Here is a 22,513-nt window from a genome sequence, read left to right as displayed (position 1 = left end):
AAGAATGATGTTAAAATTTGTGTCACACCACTATTTATAGCTGAGTTTGACTCCTAGCTCCTGCTGCACTGCTTCACATGTTTGTTTTACTGATATGACACGATTTTTTCTGAAATAAACATTCTCTTGGTGTTCCAGATATTTTGCTAGCTGGTATGTAGTGGGTGTTCTAAAGCCACCGTGTCCTGCTGTATGATTAAAATATGTTTGAATAACTGTTGCAATAAAAAGTCACACGTCTGTCTGTGGACACGATATGTAGAGTTGACAAAGAAATTGCAGGGCTCAGGTGCTAGAAATATTTCATTAACATAGTGAACAATAAATAGTTAAGAATAACACTCATCTTAAGTACATTGTTGTACTTGTTGTTCTTGCTTGCTGTCTGGAAAAACAAATGGGGTATGATTTTACCAAAAGGGTGTCTGGATCTTGAAAACGTTTCAGAACAATATATCCTTCTCCTTCTTGGTCTCAGTATACTAGCACAATTCATTCATCCAATAAAATAGTCAACAATGCATTTCTGCCATGTTCTCAGAATTATCTAATCAGGTATAAATGAAATTCATAAAAATAAATAAATAAATAAATAAAAAGGTCAGGTTTTCAGATTTGTTAACACATAATGTGTTTCACATGGGTGCAATGGAGAGAAGTTGCAGTTTTGCCTCCACATGTCTGATCATCAACACAGTTACAAAGCGGGTTCCTTTCTCCACAGCTCACTGCCAACTACCTCCAGCTAGAGAAACATAAACCAAAGATACAAGATGGATTGTAGAGTATCACTCATATCGGTATTTGTTCACAAATGGAATGTGTATAATACTTTAATCAAATAGTAATTGAAGTTTTATTAAGCTTGAATAATCAATTAGTGTTAGATGCAATAAATTTAAAATGGGGTTTTAACAGTTTTAAATATTGTTAAAACAAAAATTCTCTGCTGATAATTGATAAGTGGGAACATAATTTTTCACACATGGTTATCAGTATTTCATCCTGGAAACTCAAAATACAAAGGCATAGGCTTTTAGAAATAAAGGAAAATAATTAAATGTGACATGAGAAACATGGGTCCCCAAACATCAAAATAAATCAATAAATTAAAACTAAGGAAATACACTTTGCTAGTGTTACAAAATATTATAATAACAAAAGATATATTACTTTATACATTAGTTCCAGCTGAATCACTATCCGATGTACTCCAGAACTACACAGGTGTAGGCTCATTGTACTGTACCATTATTACGAACTATGGGCATTGCAGAAGTGTATTGAAATAGAGGTTAGTTGGATCGGTACACTGAGTGGGCTTTGTAATCAACTCCTGAGATACAGGGTGGGGGGGGTGGGGGAGGGGAAGTTACATACAAATAATTACTCAATATCTACTGAAATCAGTAGGCCTGTATGGAAAATGGCATCCACAGTATTTCACTCATGTCAACAAAGATAAGCAATGTGGCTTGCAATGTTAGAGATGATGTGCTTCTCAGAAGGTCAAGTGTATGTAGCATATCTTACATGGGGCAGACTAGTAGAACAGTTGAGGACAGGTTCACTGACACACCCAACTAAAACAGCTTAGCAAATCAGCTGTCACTGAGCACTGCTTCTGATATAATCTCGAGATGAAATGCTGTAAGGCCAGTGTCCTCGTGTAAACACATAGTTTCTGGGACACTGTAATTAAGGATTCTAGCAATACAAAGAAGTCCAAAAGTTGTAGTAAACTGGGATGGAGATATCAGTTTAAATAAGGCTGGGCACCTTGCCCACCAGGGGTGGCAAACACTGAAGGCATTTGCATTTCACGGAATATCAGTGCGGTCTCCGAAAAACAAAAGAGGATCACAGTGTGTAACTGGCACTAGGAATTAGTCTCAGCTATGAATAACTGTGTGACGTAGACAGTGTTTCGGTCCAGTTGTAGGCCAGGCAGCAAGTATGCTTAGTGACCCAGCTAGCAGCTCACAAAGGTGACGACTGTGTCTGATGTTGAAATATTTATTTATTTATTTATTGTTCCATGGGACCAAATTAAGGAGAAGTCACCATGGTCATGGAACGAGTCAATACATGAAATTATAACACGATATTAGAAACAGATAAAAAAAACATATTCAGGTGACAAGTCGTAAGTTTAAATAAAGAAAATCAACACTGTAACACTGGAATTTGCTTAATTTTTTAGCTCTTCCTGGAGCTCCTCCACAGAATAGAAGGAGTGAGCCATGAGGAAACTCTTCAGTTTAGACTTGAAAAGAGTTTGGGCTACTGCTAAGATTTTTGGGTTCTTGTGGTAGGTTATTGAAAATGGGTGCAGCAGAATACTGCACTCCTTTCTGCACAAGAGTCAAAGAAGTGCATTCCACATGCAGATTTGATTTCTTCCTAGTATTAACTGAATGAAAGCTGCTAACTCTTGGGAATAGGCTAATATTGCTAACAACAAACGACATTAAAGAAAATATATACTGTGAGGGCAATGTCAGAATTCCCAGACTATTGAATAGGGGTCGGCAAGAGGTTCTCGAACTTACACCACATATAGCTCGAACAGCCCATTTTTGAGTCAAAAATACCCTTCTTGAATCAGAAGAATTACCCCAAAAAATAATACCATACGACATAAGTGTATGAAAATATGCAAAGTAGACTACTTTTCGTGTTGAAGTGTCACTTATTTCAGATACTGTTCCAATGGTAAATAAAGCAGCATTTAGTTTCTGAACAAGATCCTGGACATGGGCTTACTATCTATCTGAATGCCTAGGAACTTGACTGTTCTGTCTCACTTATAATATGCCCATTCTGTCTGATCAAAATATCGGTTCTTGTTGAATTGTGAGTTAGAAACTGTAAAAACCGAGTCTTACTGTGATTTAGCATCAAATTATTTTCCGCAAGCCACGAACTTATTTCATGAACTACATTATTTGTTACTGTTTCAATATTACACACAAGATTCTTCACAATCAAGCTGGTGTCATCAGCAAACAGAAATATTTTTGAATCACCTGTAATACTAGAAGGCATATCATTTATATAAATAAGAAACAGCAGTGGCCCCAGCACCGACCCTTGGGGAACGCCCCATTGGGACTGAACATCACTACCACTCTCAATATTGCGGAGAATTACCTTCTGCTTTCTGTTCTTAAAGTAAGAGGCGAACCAATTGTAAGCTACTCCCCTTACTCCATAGTGGTCCAACTTCTGCAGTAATATTTTGTGGTCAACACAGTCAAAAGCCTTCGTTAAATCAAAGAAACCACCTAGCATTCATGACCTTTTATTTAATCCCTCCAAAACCTAACAGAGAAAAGAGAATATAGCATTTTCAGTTGTTAAACCATTTCTAAAACCAAACTGAACATTTGACAGCAAATTATGTGAATCAAATTATGTGAATTTAAATGCTCCAGTAACCTTGTATATTCAACCTTCTCGATAACTTTGGTAAACACCGATGGCATAGAAATAGGTCTAAAATTGTCAACATTATCAATGTCTCCCTTTTTATAAAGTGGTTTCACTACCGAGTACTTTAATCGGTCAGGAAACCGACCACTCCTAAAGGAAAAGTTACAGATATGGCTAAGTACTGGGCTAACATACATAGAACAATACTTCAGTATTCTGCTAGATACCCCGTCATATCCATTAGAGTTCTTGGTCCTTAGTGATGTAATTATTAACTCAATCTCCCTCTTGTCAGTATCATGGAGGAGCATTTCAGGTAACAGTCTCGGAACACTTTTTTCTAAGAGCGCTATATGATTCCTTGTTGGGACTAGGTTTCTATTTAGTTCATACAGGAACCTGCATTTCACAACTCAGCTGATCACCTGGAAGCACAGTGTCAAGAGCTTCACTGTGGACGGTGGTGTCGGCCTGCAGTAGTAGTGGGGCAGTGAGCTATTGAAACACTGTGCATCTTCCACTTACAAGCAACTATTAATGAAATGTAATGTCTCATAAAATGAGATTAACATAAAATCAGCAATGAATATACAGAAAACAATCAAATATGGCTCATAATAGTGGAATGAAGCATCACCTGAGAATAAAAGGATGGAAGTATGAAAAAATGCACAGTGTATGGGGTAGTTTAGTAAACGGAAAGAGTAGCGTTCAATTACAATTCCGTATTGGCAGTAGAAATGTTGGAACATGTGAGGCTATGCTGACCCTATGTCTTATCTTAGAGAATAGATTAAGGAAAGGCAAGCCTGTGTTTGACAAAGTTGATTGGAATACTCTCTTCCAAATTCTGAAGGTGGCAGGAGTAAAATACAGGGAGAGAAAGGCTATTTACAATTTGTACAGAAACCAGATTGCAGTTATAAGACTCAAGGGGCATGAAAGGGAAGCAGTGGTTGGGAAGGGACTGTGACAGGGTTGTAGCCTATCCCCAATGTTATTCAATCTGTATATTGAGCAAGCAGTAAAGGAAGCAAAAGAAAAATTTGGAGTAGGTATTAAAATCCATGGAGGAGAAATAAAAACTTTGAGGTTTGCTGATGACATTGTAATTCTGTCAGAGACAGCAAAGGACCTGGAAGAGCAGCTGAACGGAATGGACAGTGTCTTGAAAGGATGATATAAGATGAACATCAACAAAAGCAAAATGAGGATAATGGAATGTAGTCGAATTAAATCGGGTGATGCTGATGGAATTATATTAAGAAATGAGATGCTTAAAGTAGTAAATGAGTTTTGCTATTTGGGGAGCAAAATAACTCACAATGGTCTAATTAGAGAGGATACAAAATGTAGACTGGCAATGGCAAGAAAAGCGTATCTGAAGAAGAGAAATTTGTTAACATCGAGTATAGATTTAAGTGTCAGGAAGTCATTTCTGAAAGTATTTGTATGGAGTGTGGCCATGTATGGAAGTGGAACATGGACGATAACTAGTTTGGACAAGAAAAGAATAGAAGCTTTCGAAATGTGGTGCTACAGAAGAATGCTGAAGATTAGATGGGTACATCACATAACTAATGAGGAGGCATTGAACAGAATTGGGGAGGAGAGGAGTTTGTGGCACAACTTGACTAGAAGAAGGGATCGATTGGTAGGACATGTTCTGAGGCAACAAGGGATCACCAATTTAGTATTGGAGGGCAGCATGGAGGGTAAAAATCATAGCGGGAGACTAAGAGATGAATACACTAAACAGATTCAGAAGGATGCAGGTTGGAGTAGGTACTGGGAGATGACGAAGCTTGCACAGGATAGAGTAGCACAGAGAGTTGCATCAAACCAGCCTCTGGACTGAAGACCACAACAACAACATTGGCAGTTATATCGTGATGTCACACGCACCCCACACCTGGGATCCACATGTTACACGTATGTACAATATATATTATCCCCCACATTGCAGCGAGTACTTCTACCTGTACCGTGTGTCGTACCTGTGGGTCGTCGTGCTGGGATTCCTGCTGACACTCGTCGTGGGCGCCGTCGCGTCGTGGGTGGCGGGCGTCACCTGCAAGGGGGACCTCAGCGTGCCGCCGCCAGACCCCGACCTCTTCGTGCCGCCAGTCCGGAGGGCGCTGCTCGCGAGGAGAGGGCGCAGGGTGAGTGGCAGTGGTAACAGTGGCAGCACTGTCTCCAGCTGAGCGATGTCCTGACAAGTGACTAGGCAGTCAATTTCAGATATAATCTGTTTGGAGACACATTTACTGTTGAATTAAAAGCTGTTTTAGTGGTGGAGTTAATTATGAAGTGTTTCTGAAATAAACCTCTTTCACTTGTATATGAACTATTATGGGAACACAAAAACTTTTGCGATTTCAAATCACATCTTCAGGTGTACAAGATAGGAAATGTACAATGAATATTATGAAAAACAGATAGCTATCCTAATAACCTATGCTGACGACAACCAATATGAGCTACTCACACATCAGTGACATGTTTAAACCCAGATACAAAAAGGAGTGGGAGTCGACATCTCTTAGTAATGTACTGTTACCCACAACAAGTGGGATGTTGTAATTCAAATTGACAGGTTGAAAAACTGAAATGTTAAAAGTGCATCTAGCTACAGTGAAAAGAGCAAAATAACAAAAGAAGAAAAGGTAAAAGCCCCAGCTAGCTACATTGAACGCCCCTGGTTATGAAACCTCACTTCTTACTGGGAAGCTGCAGACAGCAATGCTTCAGCCTGCTCAGTGTGCCAGTGTGTTCATGTGTATCACGGAGGGCACTAGCATCACCGTGCACATAGCAGGGAAAGCTACAAACATTTTTATTCAATCCAAATATCTTGTGAATGTTTGAGGCCTCTGTTACACAGCATAATCATATAAATTATAAAATATGTCAGCATAAAAATTCTAAACCCAAATAGACCAGATGTAGGAACATATAACAACAAGCCCAGGATCAATAACCAAGCAAATATCACACTACATCTTTGAAAGGTGATCAAAGTTAGACAGTATATTGTAACGTCTTAAGTCCAGCTGATTGTTAAGGGTATGTTTGGGGTATAGCTTTAGACTCTTCCACAACGTTTAAGATCTGGTCCTTCACTTCTCTGTCTAAGACTTTTGAATTATTGACTACACCTGTTATGGAGTGGCCAGAATCACGTAAGTTGCTACTTAAAGTAGACTTTGAATTTCTCAGACTGTCGTGTTCTCGAAACATAATAGCAGACCCTCTGCCAGTCTGCCACACATACCTGGCAGGACAATTGTCACAACTGATGCAATATATACCTACAGTGTCGTACTTTTCACAGGCCACATACTATTTATTTACAAGTGTTTGACCAAGATTCTGTGGGGGAAAGAACACTAGCTTTATCTCTTTTGTCCTTAACTTTATTATTAAACTTAATTTATTTAATTTTATTATTAAATTATAAAGTGTCTTTCTTGACTGCAGAATCTATTTAGTCTAGTGGCCTAAATGGCTCTCAAGAGACTAATCTTGGCACTTAGTTTTAAAAAAAGTCACATGAGCCATTCTGCTATGACCCCACTGGGGCCGATGTGACAACTCAGCTTCTGTGATGAAGCTACACAACATGCTCTGTGACTTAATGGACACTGAGAGTCAGACGAATGGCTCCACTATATATGCCGACCATTTGTCAATGGTCGTCTTGCTCACCAGAGAGATTGAGCTTACAGGAAATGCCGTGTGTCATGTTGGATCGCATATAGCGGTGTCGGGGTGACCAAAAAGCTCAATATTCCTGCAAACAAGGCAACTAAAGGTAAAAGGAGAACTACCAAGAAACTGATAATAAAATGGGGAGAAAGTAAAAGCCTGACATATTATATTTAGACATGGCAGAATGTAGTGAGGTACAGTTACTCCACTTACTGTGATGTCACCCATTACATATACAGGGTATTATAGAAAATTGTTACATATACCTATAGGAGCTAATATTGGTCAAAAATGGAATAAAAGATGTGTCCGGAAACCAGTATCTGTTGAGATATGGCTCAATGTGTCCTCTCATTCCCATCTGTGTGTTACATAGAAGTATATACTACAGGCATGCGCTTACCATGCATTCTGATACATCCTTCAGTGCTACTTCACAGTGAATACGCATTCTTTCAGATATACGGAGCACCATTTGGATTGTGTTTTGTGCATTGGTCACGTGCTACCGCAACATCTGGACATTGTTGATGGGTCGGGCACACATCAATGTTGTTAAATATCCCCAGAGCCAGAAATCCAACGGATTCAGATTTGGTCAATGAGGGGACCATGGTACTGGACCTCCCCAGTCAATCCATTACCCATAAACATTGCAATGAGATACTGTTACACAATCAGTAGAAAATTGGGTGGTAACCTGTCATGCATAAAACAGTCATCATTCTGTAATGGTAATGTTCTCCATTAGTGCTAATAATTTATTGTACAGAAAACTGATATGCGGAACCTGTTTAACTGTATGGTAAAGTCTACGGCCCTAAGAACCTTTCACTGACAATTCCCACCCATACATTCATTGTGAAGTGATCCTGATGCTTTATCACTGTGATTGCTCAAGTATTGCATTGGTCCATACATGCATACTGTAGTAATTTACTATGGCATCTCTTGTGAATTCTGCCTCATCTATAAATAAAATACAGTCTGAGAACTGCGTATTTTCAACAGCTCATGTCATAACAGGTATTGATTTTTGGACATATTAAAATAAGTACTTTCCTTCTATTATTCACCAATACTAACTCATATAGGAATATATGACACTATATTTAAACACCCTGTATATAATGTATAGGTTGTTTGTTTTGGTATAGAACAACTGAATAGCTCCAAAAAATGTGAATTGTATGAAAAAATGTTCCAGATAGAAAGTTAATATTTTCAAAGGGGACATATATCTGTGCTACCCACTAACTTCTCTTCCCACAATGCAGTGTTCAATTTTTTTATTTTCAAATGGAAATCTTCATTTTATCGCAGATTTGGAGTCTATGCCAAAAAATACCTAGGGTTTACCTGAAACTTTCTTTTCATTTGTGGTAGGTGGGGCAGTAATGAACAGATTTCAGATTCTCTGGCTGTTGCAATTAAGAACTGACTCATTTCATTCTACATTGCATTTGTGATAAAAGTGTAAACTTTCCTCTTCTGAACAGTTGTGCTTGTGTTCAAAACTTGATTGCACAGTAAAATTTTTTTGTTTAGACCTTTGAAAATGTGGAAAAGAAGCTACTTTCACTACAACATGGTGTTCTGTTCCCTACAGCACCAGGATGATGGATTTTAGTGAGTCCCCTCAAATCTCAATGTGTTCTTCCACACGATTCTAGTACATACTTAAAATTTTGATCATAAAACTAGAACCAGCTACATGTGCTGTTTTTTGTGCATTCAGATAGTTGTTAATCAAAATAACTTAATTGCTTAATGTATATATGTTTTCTCTACTTTCCTGTCTTTTATGTTACTGTTGAAATTCAACAACTGCATAATTTATTAAAATTAAAATTTAAAACAGTCTTGATTTTAACTACTTTTAAGATCACTGACCATGTTTTCAAGAATCTTATACATAATTTATTGTTCTGTAAAGACAGATTTATATGCAACTGTAAACAGCTGCTGCTACAGAGCAGAGGGCAGTTCGTGCACAACTGTGTACAGTCACCAGACTGGTCAGTCAGTATAAAGTCACTTCTGCAAATTCCCAGTTGCACAATTACTTACAATAGACAAAATATTATTGCTACTTATTAATTTTTTTAAACTCCTTCTGAAAAGCCATTGGCACTGAAATGTGAATTTGTCTCTTTTTTTTATAAAGTGGTTTCACTGTTGAGTTCTTTAATCATTCAGGAAACTAAACATTCCTAAAAGAAGAATTACAAATTTGGCCAACTACTGGACCAACATAGGCAGCACAGTGCTTTAGTATTCCGCTATATAATCCATCGTGTACCTGAGAGTTCTTAGCCTTCACTTATTTACTCAGTGACTGAATCTCTACCTTTCCAGTATCATAGAGGTGTATTTCAGATACCAGGCTTTGAAAGCTGTTACCTAAGAGAATTAGATAATTCCCTGGAGAAACTAAGTTTTTATTTAACTTACCCACTATATTCAGAAAGTTAGTAGTAGTAGTAGTAGTAGAAGAAGAAGAAGAAGAAGAAGAAGAAGAAGATTTCAGAGTAACCAAACTAACAGGACTGTAAACTTAAAGAAAGGCAAAACTACACTGTCCACAAACAGGCTTCAGTGATAGGCCTTGGGTGTAGCTTTTCTGGCCTGCTGTGAAGGTATTGTGATGTGGTTGTGCTGCAAATGTCTGCATATCATAGACATTTGCAACCCAACATTTACAGTATGCACTGTGCGTCTTGTTTGGAATCAAACTTGCTCCATTTGCTCACGATTCTTGCTGCCAACATCAGTAATGTCCAGTTTAATCTTTCCCCTCAAGCTGGATTGTCAAACAGCTCAGTACTTTCTCAGGTTTCTTTTCTGGCAGTGTTAGCTGTATGTTAACAGTGGTGCAGAGTAGTATGGGTCGAGCTGGCCAATACATCCAGTGTGAAGGTTCACTGAATGCAGTGGAAGGAACAATACAGTGGTGCTATAGTGAAATGTTCTCACATGGATGGCAAACCATATCATAATATCTTCATACCACATCAGAAAAGCTACAACCAGTGAACAGTGGAATTCTGTGTCTCTGTAAGTTCAATTTCCTGTAATTAGGTTGCTCTGTAATCATCATCTCCATGTAAAGTCAATTGCGGGGAGTTATAAGTGAAGTCCAAATATTTTTCCATGACAATACAATATACAGTATTTAACAATTAGGTCCCGTATATAGCAGCTGAGTCAAATAAAAGCTTAGTTTGCAGCCCAATCCAGATACGAAAAAAAAAAAAATTGTGTTAAGAGTCAAACTAGAAGCAGTTATTCTGTAAAAAGCCACTGGATAGCATGGATTTCTCATACCAATACGCCCAGAAATAGAGATTCTTGAGCAATATATCACGTTTTATTTAGGCCAAATACTGATCCTTGTGGATCTCTATAGTTAGTGCTTTTCTCACTGTGAATTTGGTTTTATTCCTGTATTATAATTTGTTAATGTGATCTGTTTTCTGTAGCTGAGACAAGACTCTATTCACAATGCAACATTTTATAGTTTCTCTTGTAGAATTAAAAGATCTGTGCATCTGAAGGCCTTGGAAAAGTTCCATAAAATATTGACAGTTCAAAGTTTTTCCTATTTGGCTCTAGCACAGACAGTGGGTGCAGCTAGTATGTATGTGTGTGCAGGGCTCCAACCCGGTGCAGCTGACACGTGTGGCCGGTGACCTGTCCAATGGTGTGGGACCAGCTGCAGACACGAAGAGCCAGGAGGAGCCGCTCAATGGCATACATGGCCACCACATCACCCCAATGTGATGTCGACAGAGTACAGTGGGGACTGCTGTGAGCTGAAAGGTGGATCCACATGGCATGTGACCGTGAATGTTTGTCCCTGTACTTGAGCGATCATCATAATTTGACCCAAGATAAACAACAGACCTGGTACTGATACTTATGGGACCCACATTTGATGTTATACAATTGTCAAGTTTGTTTCGTTCTTGTGTCTAAGTGCACCAGTGTGACCCTCTACTTTCTATTCTGAAGGTTAGATGCCATTTGAGGAAGGCATGATGTCACAGATTGTAGCAAGGTCACAGAGTATACTGACTGGATAATTTTTCTTGTTTACCTGTGCCGGAACTTAATTTGTGAGGTCATGCTCAGCTATATGTGTGTTAGTCCTTTCATCACCGCCACCTGGTGCCAAATTATACAGGGTATTAGAAAAAGGTACGACCAAACTTTCAGGAAACATTCTTCACACACAAATAAAGAAAACATGTTATGTGGACATGTGTCCGGAAATGCTTAATTTCGATGTTAGAGCTCATTTTAGTTTCGCCAGTGTGTACTGTACTTCCTCGATTCATCGCCAGTTGCCCCAATTGAAGGAAGGTAATCTTGACTTAGGTGCTCGTGTTGACATGCGACTCATTGCTCTACAGTACTGGCATCGAGCACATCAGTACATAGCATCGACAGATTAGTGTTCATCACGAACGTGCTTTTGCAGTCAGTGCAATGTTTACAAATGCGGAGTTGACAGATGCCCATTTGATGTACGGATTAGCACGGGGCAGTAGCCGTGGCGCGGTACGTTTGTATCAACACAGATTTCCAGAACAAAGGTGTCCCGACAGGAAGACGTTTGAAGCAATTGATTGGCGTCTTAGGGAGCACGGAACATTCCAGCCCACGACTCGCGACTTGGGAAGACCTAGAACGACGAGGACACCTGCAATGGATGAGGCAATTCTTCGTGCAGTTGACGATAACCCTAATGTCAGCGTCAGAGAAGTTGCTGCTGTACAAGGTAACGTTGACCACGTCACTGTATGGAGAGTGCTACGGGAGAACCAGTTGTTTCCGTACCGTGTACAGCGTGTGCAGGCACTATCAGCAGCCGATTGGCCTCCAGAGGTACACTTTTGCGAATGGTTCATCCGACAATGTGTCGATCCTCATTTCAGTGCAAATGTTCTCTTTACGGATGAGGTTTCATTCCGACGTGATCAAATTGTACATTTTCACAATCGACATGTGTGGGCTGACGAGAATCCGCACGCAGTTGTGCAATCACGTCATCAACACAGATTTTCTGTGAATGTTTGGTCAGGCATTGTTGGTGATGTCTCGATTGGGCCCCATGTTCTTCCACCTACGCTCGATGGAGCACGTTATCATGATTTCATACGGGATACTCTACCTGTGGTGCTAGAACATGTGCCTTTACAAGTACGACTCAACGTGTGGTTCGTGCATGATGGAGCACCTGCACATTTCAGTTGAAGTGTTTGTATGCTTCTCGACAACAGAATCAGTGACCGATGGATTGGTAGAGGTGTACCAATTCCGTGGCCTCCACGCTCTCCTGACCTCAACTGTCTTGACTTTCATTTATGGGGGCATTTGAAAGCTCTTGTCTGCGCAACCCTGGTACTAAATGTAGAGACTCTTAGTGCTCGTATTGTGGACGGCTGTGATACAATACGCCAATCTCCAGGGCTGCATCAGCGCATCTGGGATTCCGTGCGACGAAGGGTGGATGGATGTATCCTCACTAACGGAGGACATTTTGAACATTTCCTGTAACAAAGTGTTTGAAGTCACGCTGGTACGTTCTGTTGCTGTGTGTTTCCATTCCATGATTAATGTGATTTGAAGAGAAGTAATAAAATGAGCTCTAACATGGAAAGTAAGCGTTCCCGGACACATGGCCACATAACATATTTTCTTTCTTTTTGTGTGAGGAATGTTTCCTGAAAGTTTGGCCGTACCTTTTTGTAACACCCTGTATAAATATTTTTGTGGATTTGTGGATGTCAGAGCAACACACTTTCTTAAGCAAGCAGCAGATTTCCAACTTTAATAGACAGTTATCCAGTGAAGAATCACAATACTACAATGTAAAAGTCCATGCAAGAAAAATATCAGAGCTATAGGACCTCATGGAAGACCTCATGGAAGAATTACAAAATGTGTGAAAAGAAATATATTTACTCTTATATAAATGGTATGCAAATAAATGAATACTTGCTTTCCAAATAGTAATCAGTCAGTCACACCACTTAATCTCTCAATATTATGAACATTTGTTGCCTGCTTTCATAGAAGGAGCATACACCAAAATTCCAGAGTTTATTCCTCGAGTCATTACTCTTTCCATTCACTGCAGTATTTTCAAAAATGGCATTCCTGTGATGCAACTTCCTTGGGGGTGACAATCTCCCACCCCCTTGCATCAGTAATTACATAAAGATATCATGCATTGGACAAACCAATAATACCACTTTTTATCCACTGAAATAACGCCTTTCCAGCATTTCCATAGTTTTGATATAATCACGCTGTAGGAATGTCATTTTTAAAATGGATTATTTCTATGTGTGTAACTATCTCCCTTACCTCACAAAAAAGACTTTGCATTTCAGACATCATACAGACAGAATTGTATGAGGTAATGGAGCAGGATGAAATGTAAATATGTGGTACAGTGGGCTGTGTCTTCTGCTGTGCACTTCATAATGAACTTCAGAATTAGCTGAAATGTGTAATAAGTGTAATCAGTAGAGATGAAATCAGTGAAGGTAGGAGGGAGGTCTCGAAAGTTCTCTGCCTCGTACTGAAAAACGTGCATTTATGTTTCCAGAATGTTTTTCAACATAATCTTCTTTAACATTAACATATTTCATCCAGTGAAATTTCGTCTTTGTAGTGTACCATTGGAAGGGCTGCAAGGCACTCTTCCACAGCTGGAGTTGCACGGTGAAAAATGCTGATGAACAAGAGCAACTTTGAATTTTAAGAGGAAATGGAAGTCTGAGTGAAATATGCCAGGGGAATAGGCTGAACTTCCATCCAACACTTCACAGTGCATATCTAAAAGTAAATTATGTCAAGGTTGTCTATTTACTGCCATTAGGGAAACTCCATGATAAACTGTCACTGCAAAGAAACTTCTAAACAAACAAAGATTACTGCATAAGAGGTGTAAAACAAATAGTAGGGCTATAGATAGATGCTGAATGAAATGCATTTGGCTGTCAAGAGATCAATTATTGATGCCTTCAATGACTACCATAGCAGAATATTGTGAAAATGACATTTCACAAAAACCAAAGAAATTCTGTTCCTATGTAAAGGCTGTTAATGCACAAAGTTAGCATCCAGCCCTAGTGAATGAGACAGGAACTGAAATTGAGGGTAGCAGAGCAAAAGCTGAAATGCTTAACTACATTTTCAAATTTCCTTTGCAAAGGAAAACCCAGGAGAATTGCTCAACTTTAGTCCTTGTACCACTGAAAAGATGAATGAAAGAAGTATTAGTGTCAGTGGTGTTAAGAAATAGCTGAGATTGTTAAAACTGAACAAAGCTCCAGGCCCGATTGAATCCCTGTCAGATTCTATACTGAATTTGTGGCTGAGTCAGCCCATCTTCTAACTGTAATCTATCGTAGATCCCTCAAACAAAAAACTGTGCCCAGTTCTTCGAGAAAGGTATAGGTTACACCTATCTACAAGAAAGGTAGTAGAAGTGATCCACAAAGCTGTCGTCTAATATCCTTGACATCAATTTGTTGTAGAATCTTAGAACATTTTCTGAGCTCAAACATAATGATGTACATTGAATAGAATGACCTCCTCAATGCCAGCCAGCATGATTTTCAAACCAAACTTTCACTTTTCTCCCATGACATATTGAAAGCTTTGGATCAAGGCAACCAGGTGGATGTTGTGTTTCTTGTTTTCTGAAAAGGATTTGACTTAGTACCACAGCTTTGCTTATTGTCAAAAGTATGATCATATGAGGTATCAAGTGATATTTGTGTCTGGATTGAGGACTTTTTGGTAAGAAGGATGCAGCATGCTATCTTGGATGGAGAGTCATTGTCAGATGCAGAAGTCATTTTAGCTGTTGTGACGCAAGTAGTGTTCTTGTTGCATGTTAATGACATTGCAGATAGTATTAATAGTAAAATCAGGATGTTCACAGATGATGCAGTTATCTATAATGAAGTACTATCTGAAAGAAAGTGGGATAAATATTTTATAAGTATTCAGTTAGATCTTGATAAGATTTCAGTGTGGTGCAGAGATTGGCAACTTTCTCTAAATGTTCAAAAATGTAAAATTTTGCACACGACAAAATGAAAAAAACTCATTATCCTATTACTATAATATCAATGAGCCACAATTCAGATTGTCCAGCTCATACAAATACCTGGTTGTAACGATTTGTAGGGATATGTAATGGAATGTTCATACAGGCTCATTTGTGGATAAAGCAGCTGTTAGACTTTGCTTCATTGGTAGAATACTGTGGAAGTGCATTCAGTCTACAAAGGAGATTGCTTACAAATCACTTGTGCGGCTCGTTCAAGAATATTGCTCAAGTGTGGGACCCATACCAGACAGGACTAACAGGAGATATTGAACGTACATTCTGACGGCTATTGAACTATATGAAATAAAATCATCATCAAATTCTGAATGGCTTGCGTTAGGATGTTCAAACTACATGGTTGGCTGCAGGGCATGATGGGAATTGGTATGTGAATTCACACATGCCTTTCACCATTTGCATGCGAAAATGTCACAGCACAGTGTGCCTGAGTGTATAGCGCTTGTAAAGGCCTACCATACGAGCAATAGCACCCCAACTGTGGTCCGAAGGAAATAGTTCAAGCTGAAGACAACTGGTCCAAGTGTGCTAACAATCAACAATTTGATTTGCAAGTTTGAGAGAATGGGTAGTGTTGTGAGGACAGTGTCGGCAATATTGGTCATCCAAAAAGGCCGAAAACTTCAAGAATATGCATGCTGTGTTTCAAACCGGCCACAGCAAATTGATCAGATGAGCTGCACAACAGGTGGGAACCAACCGTACAAAATTCAAACCCATCAGCCATTAAGCCCCAAGGGTATGGCACAGTGGTTGTGTTTCATCAGCACTATTGTCCACAGAATTGACAAACAGGACTTTGATCTGAATATTGTTCGGTTTAACGGAAAAGTGCATTTTCATTTAGACGAGTCCGTCAATAAGCAAAACTGGTGCATTTGGGGGGACTGAGAATCTGCATTTCATTATCGAGAAGTCTCTTCACCTTCAGTGGATGTCTGTGTGGTGTGCAATGTCCAGTTGTGGAACAATCGGTTCCGTATCTCTTGCTGGCACAGTAACTACCTAACAGTATGTGAATGTTTTGTAAGACGATTTTGTCCCCATTATCTAAAATGATCCCTATTTTGACAAGAGGTGGTTCATGCATGACAGAACTTAACCCCACAGAAGCAGGAGTGTGTTTGATGCCCTGGAGGAGCACTTTGGGGACCCCATTCTGGCTCTGGAGTACCCAGAGGCCACTGGCACAGGCTACATTCCCCTCATCCAGATTCTCTGGATCTGAAAACATGTGACTGCATTTTGTGGGGCTATATTAAAGACAAGGTGTACACAATAACCCCAAAACCATTGCTGAGCTGGAAAACGCCATTTCGGAGGTCATCGACAGCATCAATGTACAGACAATTCAACAAGTCGTGTACAATTTCGCTATTCATCTGTGTCACATCATTGCCAATGTTGGCAGATATATCAAACCTGTCATAACCTAAATCCAAATATCTGTAGTGACATTTACATGTTGAATAAAGTGTATGCATGCCATAGTTTGTAACTAATGTAACTTTTTTTCATATAGTTCAATAGTTGTCACCCTGTATACAGAGCAGGGCAGCTCAAATAATCACAGGTTTGTTTAATCCGTGGAAGATTGTCAGAGAGATACTGAAGGACCTGAACTGGAAGACTCTCAAAGACAGATGTAAAGTTTCCCCAGAAAGTCTACTGACAGAGTTTCAAGAAGCAGCTTTAAATGATTACTCTAGGGATATACTACAATCCCAAATGTATAACTCACACAGGGACTGTTGAGGATAAGATTAGAATAATTACTGCATGCTCAGAGGCATTCAATCATTCTTCCCGCACTCCATACATGAACGGAATAGGAAGAAAGCCTAATAACTGGTACAATACAATGTATCCTCTGCAACGCACCTCACAGTGGATTGCAGAATATGGATGTAGATGTAGATATGAATTTCAATTATGTATGACTCAATATAGTGAAAATAGTATAAAATATGCAACATATCTTCTCATTGTAAAAGAGACTGAGATTACGCTGTTATCAGCCTTATTTCTGCCGCAAAGCTCTACAATTCCCCCCCCCCCCCTCCCTGCAGACACTCCCCTCCAACAATTCATTGCTGCCTCAGGATTTAAGTCCTCTCAGTCAAACTACTCTTTCTGTCAAGTTGTGCAATAAATTTCTTTTTTTTTCCATAATTTGGTTCTGTACCTCCACATTAGTCTAGCACCATGTCTCTTCCCAGAAGTCGATATCATTGACATTAAACTTCTATACAGGGCGGAACTTAAGAGAGATACTTTCAGAACAGACTGACGTAACACTTAAATTTGTATTTGATGTTAATAAATTTCTCTTTTTTGGGAAAACTTATCATCCTATTTACATTTTACATCGTCTCTGCTTTGGTTATTTTGCTGCCCAAATAGCAAAACTCATCTGTAGCTTTCAGTGTCTCATTTCCTAATAAAATATTCCTGGCCCCTTTTGTTGGTGTTCACCTTGTAACCTCTTCTGAAGGCATTATCCACTCCATTCGACTGATTCTCCTAGTCCTTTGCTGTCTCTGATACAATTATGATGTTATCAATAAACTTCGATTTTTTGTCTGCTCCCTAAATTTTAATTCCCTGTCCAAAATTGTCTGGTTTCGTTTTCTGTTGCTCAATGTACAAACTGAGTAACTTGGGAGATAGCCTACAACCTGGTCTCATTCCCTTTGTGTCCTTTAGTTCTTGTAACTGCAGTCTGGATTGCTGCAACCCTGACTCATTCCTCTCACACCTTTTAATTCCTATAACTATACTCTGGTATCTTTACAGAGTGTAATCTTATGCATCCTGAAGTTTATTCCTGCTGTCTTAGCAACTTCAAAGAGAATATTCTCCTCCAATTTGGCTTGTATGATTCTTTACATTCTTCTATAAATAATTTGCCAGTAGTTTGCAGTCATGAATTTTTAAACTTATGGTTCAGTATTATCACACCTGTCATTTGCCTTCAAACCTGTCGCTTGCCTTTTTTGAAATAGCAGTTATAAAATTTTTCTTGATGTTTGTGGGTATTTCACCTGTATCATATGTCTTGAACACCAGGCAGCATAGTTTTGTCATGGCTGACTCTTCCAAGGAGCTCAGTATTTCTGCGGGAATTTCATCTATTTCCAAGTGCCTTGGTTTCACTTACATCTTTCAATGCTCTGTCAGACTCTTCTCACAATGTCATATCTCCCATATCATGTTCATCTACTGCCTCTGTATATTTCTTCCACATTTCAGCCTTCCTTTCTTTGCTAAATAAGAGTTTGCCCTCTGAGCTTTTCCAAAGGTTTCTTTAATTTCCCTTTACACAGCATGTATGTTTCCCACAACCACGTAAACTGAATGTTTGAAATCCAGTATGTGTGACTGCTGTTTTTCCTGTTATTGTGTTGCAGGTGCTGATCTGTGGGTTCCATGCCTGAGACATTCCAGCCTTCTCTACAGAGGCTGCAAAAATTTGGTCTATTTATTTTCTAGTTTTGTAAAAAAGGAAAAAAAAATTATAAACACTCAGTATTCCTCAGTTTGTAATAGCTTTGCTTTTTATTCTCAGTTCTCTTCTGTTCAGCTGAATTGCTGCAAATAATGAAGCGCTGCAAAATCAGTTTTATAGGTGCATGAAGTCTCGACAGATGCAGCCAAAGAGAGTGGGAGAGATTATATGAGGCAGAAAAATGTTGCTATAGTTAACTGGGGATGCAATACTGCGCAGTGTAGAAACTTTTACAAATGTAACATTTCAGTGGACTTATTAAATATGGGCAATTGCTTACCTGGTAAACTGTGAGCAAAAGTATGACAATAATTATTACAATATTGGAAAAAGTTCTGACCAGGAAATCAGTAATCGTGTGATGAAGAACAATACTACAGGAGGGTGGAGGCATTGAATGGTGTAAAGATGGCTGAATAATATTGTTGAATGGCATAGAAAAGATGCTTCCAAAATAAAACTAGTTGCCTATAAAAGGTCACAGATACAAACCAATCACAAAATTTGCACATGTAAATTTTCCATCATATTTGCTGCACTGTAATTATTTTTCTAGAGCACATTACACTTTAAAATAATCTGTCTTGTCTTGTGTGTATGGGTTCCTTGCCAAAGTAATTTTTTTTAAGGTTAAAACCATTTTGCCATATCAGCTTTAAATTTTTTTTAAATATGCATGTTTCTTTATTTCATCATTCACTCACCCACTGTCAGCTGATTTTTGGCTCCTATGTTAAATTGAGTAATTCAAAATCAAGCTGCATCTGTACTTCACTCTTTTGAATAATGCATCAGTTTAAATAGAACTGCATTGCTATCTGCACCACTTCCGTCACGGCTGAACTTATACAAACACATATTGCATAAATGGCAAAGAAATCAACAAATATGGTATTTCTAAAGTGGGTTCAACTTGTACAGCGTAAAAAGAATTTAGTGGTAAACATGTTTTTCATCCATTCATTCACACATTTTGTTCTGGTTCCACATTAGGGGTATGGAGTGAGTTAAAGTATTCATTAAAAGGTGTGGGTAGAGACATGAAATTTGTCGAACATTGGCTGTTGTGTTATCCCTGCTTTTTTAGTCATCTTTACTGTCATGACAAGTTCCATTGTCTGTATTCTGGCTTTACTGCTGGTTTTTTAGAGCTCCACAACTTACCTGGTTGACTCCATTCTTTTAATATCCCATAGAAGTTTAGTGCATATTTTTACATGTGAAGAAATACTGATCTTATTTAGAATCTCCTTGTTTGCTCCTTCACCCATCCTTTTTTTAACAAAATAATTTGTGATTACTTTCTTCTCTTCTATATTTCCTCAGTGCCTCTTTGCCCATTTTAAATACTTTGTCAGTGGGCTACATCCATACTGTTTTCAAAACTAGTTCCTAGAACAATTTATCCAAATATTTGACTCGAGAAACACTTAATTGTTTTGTATTCAGTTTCTAGAATTTTGTTTGGCAGAATGTAGTTGGACATTAGCAACACTATTATTTTTTAAAGGAAATTACTGATCTTCTTATCATACTACTAGCTGATGTTTTTATCTAATAGTTTTGTGTAAATTTGCACAGAACAGTGTCAGCTGCCTACAGAACATTAAAGTTAAAGCACAGTTTAACATATACGGTCATGATATTCATTGCTGTGGGAACTGTTACCGTCTGCAAGCTGGAACAACACTAGTGCACATTGCAGCGAGAAAGCCTGCAGGATTATTGCTTTTGACATTTTATTGTAATGTCTGTGTGGTTTCACCTTCAGCTGCATCTGTGGAGGCATATGTAGTACATTAAATAATGCAGGTATTGCGTTCCAAACAGCTTCCCTACATTACATATTCTCTGATCTGATTGGAACTGTAATGAAAAGAGTTAACATCGTTGAGTAGATACTCAACATGGGTGTCTTTCTGCAAAAAGTCAGTTCTTCTGCTGTTTACTAGTACTTTTTGTTCTTAAGACCTTAACCCAAAACATCTCTCAAGTATGTAACAAGAAACATGTCTCCTAAAGCTTGTAATCTTGTTATCACATATCCCCACATTAGCTGACAAAAATTAAGTGAATAGTCAACTGTTTCATATTATGAGTAGATGCAATACTATTGAGAACTTACAGTATTCAAAATGAATACAAAACATGTGTGCCGTCATTTAGTAAGAATCTTGAAATGATTTAATATCGTGACATCAATCACGATGTTCATGAGTATAAATGAAAGATTGCAGAAAATGCAAACAAAAGCAATTCAGAGAACTTTTTCGCACTCAATGCACATCTTCCTATTGCATTCCATGAATGTTGGCTGAGCACGATTGATGCACTTCTGAGACCACCAGTTCTTTTTTTTATGCTGGGTACATTATACACATCTTCTTCTTTTCCCTTCTATCATTTGGTATGCCTCTAAGGTGTCATCAAATAAATTCTCCTGTGTCTGAGATTTAATAGGCATTTGCACCAGAATTCGATTTTTGCTTTTAGCAGAATCATTCTTCTTTCCAAAATATTATGCTGAGCTGTTTATCTTGCTGTAACAGACCGAATGTTTCTACTTGAAATTATCTTTGCCATAAAATTACTGTGTTTGCTGTGAGTAATTAGCTGTGGTACAATTCACAAGAGGCTCCCCTTCCAGTAAAGCATTGATTGTCTTCACCAGTATCACTCCTGTATCATGGTGACCATCAGCTACTGAAGTCAGAATCGGCATTAGAATCATCAAAAATGTTATCATTTTTCCCATTTTCCTCTTTGTCTTCTTTGGTTCAACTGCATAAATCTTATTCTTCTTAGAAAGTTGCTGCATGCTGAAGCTAAAAATAGCATAAATTCACACATACAGTAAAATGCTATAAAGTAAGAATATCCAAAATATCAACTGAAAGCAAAATATGTAGTAACTAGAAACATGCAGTGTATTGGACCTACCTAATTATTACACATAATGTGATACGTGGTCACACAGGCACTCAATTTTGCACTAACTTCTAAATAATATATCTTATTGCTAGGCTGACAAAGTCAAGCTCATTGTTGAATGTTGCTTTACACGCTACATGTTTTAGAATGAATGTTTAAAATGAATGATGGGTCTGAGAGACTATTTTTTTGGGTTAAGGGTTAAAGAAAAAAAACATGCTTCAGCAAATATCTGTAGGCTATAAGGGAACTATAAACAAACTATTCTGTAACGGACTGTTTTATACCTCCCAAGGCCCTTAGGAAACTAAAGAAAGACAAATGTGGTCTCGCCCACTCTTCCTTCTTTTCTTTCTTAGTTAGTGCTTATTTTTGCGGCAGTACATGAAGTTCCCTATTGTAAAAACTGTTAGAAATCAACATAAATGATACTGTTTGCACTAGTCTGATACCATATTTGTAAACGTAGCTTTCTGTTGGCTTGGAACGCTGCTGTTGCAATATATAACAAAAATGAGTCGGAATGTCATGACTGTATGTGTTAGACCATAGTTAAACCTGACTAATTATCAGTGTTAGGGCATTTAAAACTCCATTGTTCTGATAACCTGAAAGTGTGATGGTACCACTGCACCTTAGTTTTGAATATTTGGAGATTTCCAGTTCTCTACCTGATGGCTGTTGGCAACCTTCCAAAATCATTTTCACCAGAACATAAAACTCAGTTCCAAACCCCAGTCAGGATTCATAGTCTACATGAAAAGCATTTTTACTTC

At 38.4% G+C, this 22,513-nt stretch overlaps 1 protein-coding gene across 2 annotated transcripts in view; it reads left to right on the top strand.

Moving 5' to 3' along the window:
- Nucleotides 1–19,362, top strand: part of LOC126213502 (sodium-coupled monocarboxylate transporter 1-like) — a 43,371-nt gene extending 24,009 nt beyond the window's left edge. For both annotated transcript variants that reach the window (XM_049941338.1, XM_049941339.1), the window contains 3 exons: nucleotides 5,402–5,597; nucleotides 10,801–11,055; nucleotides 18,709–19,362. In XM_049941338.1, the coding sequence (XP_049797295.1) occupies nucleotides 5,402–5,597; nucleotides 10,801–10,838 (234 nt within the window). In that variant the 3' untranslated portion in view covers nucleotides 10,839–11,055; nucleotides 18,709–19,362. The remainder of the gene's footprint in view (nucleotides 1–5,401; nucleotides 5,598–10,800; nucleotides 11,056–18,708) is intronic.
- The last annotated feature ends 3,151 nt before the right edge of the window (nucleotides 19,363–22,513 follow it).

This window comes from Schistocerca nitens, chromosome 11 (assembly GCF_023898315.1).
Source record: "Schistocerca nitens isolate TAMUIC-IGC-003100 chromosome 11, iqSchNite1.1, whole genome shotgun sequence".
NCBI lineage: Eukaryota > Metazoa > Arthropoda > Insecta > Orthoptera > Acrididae > Schistocerca > Schistocerca nitens.
Note: the sequence above shows the minus strand (reverse complement) of the source record. Positions and strands in the feature narration are given on the sequence as shown.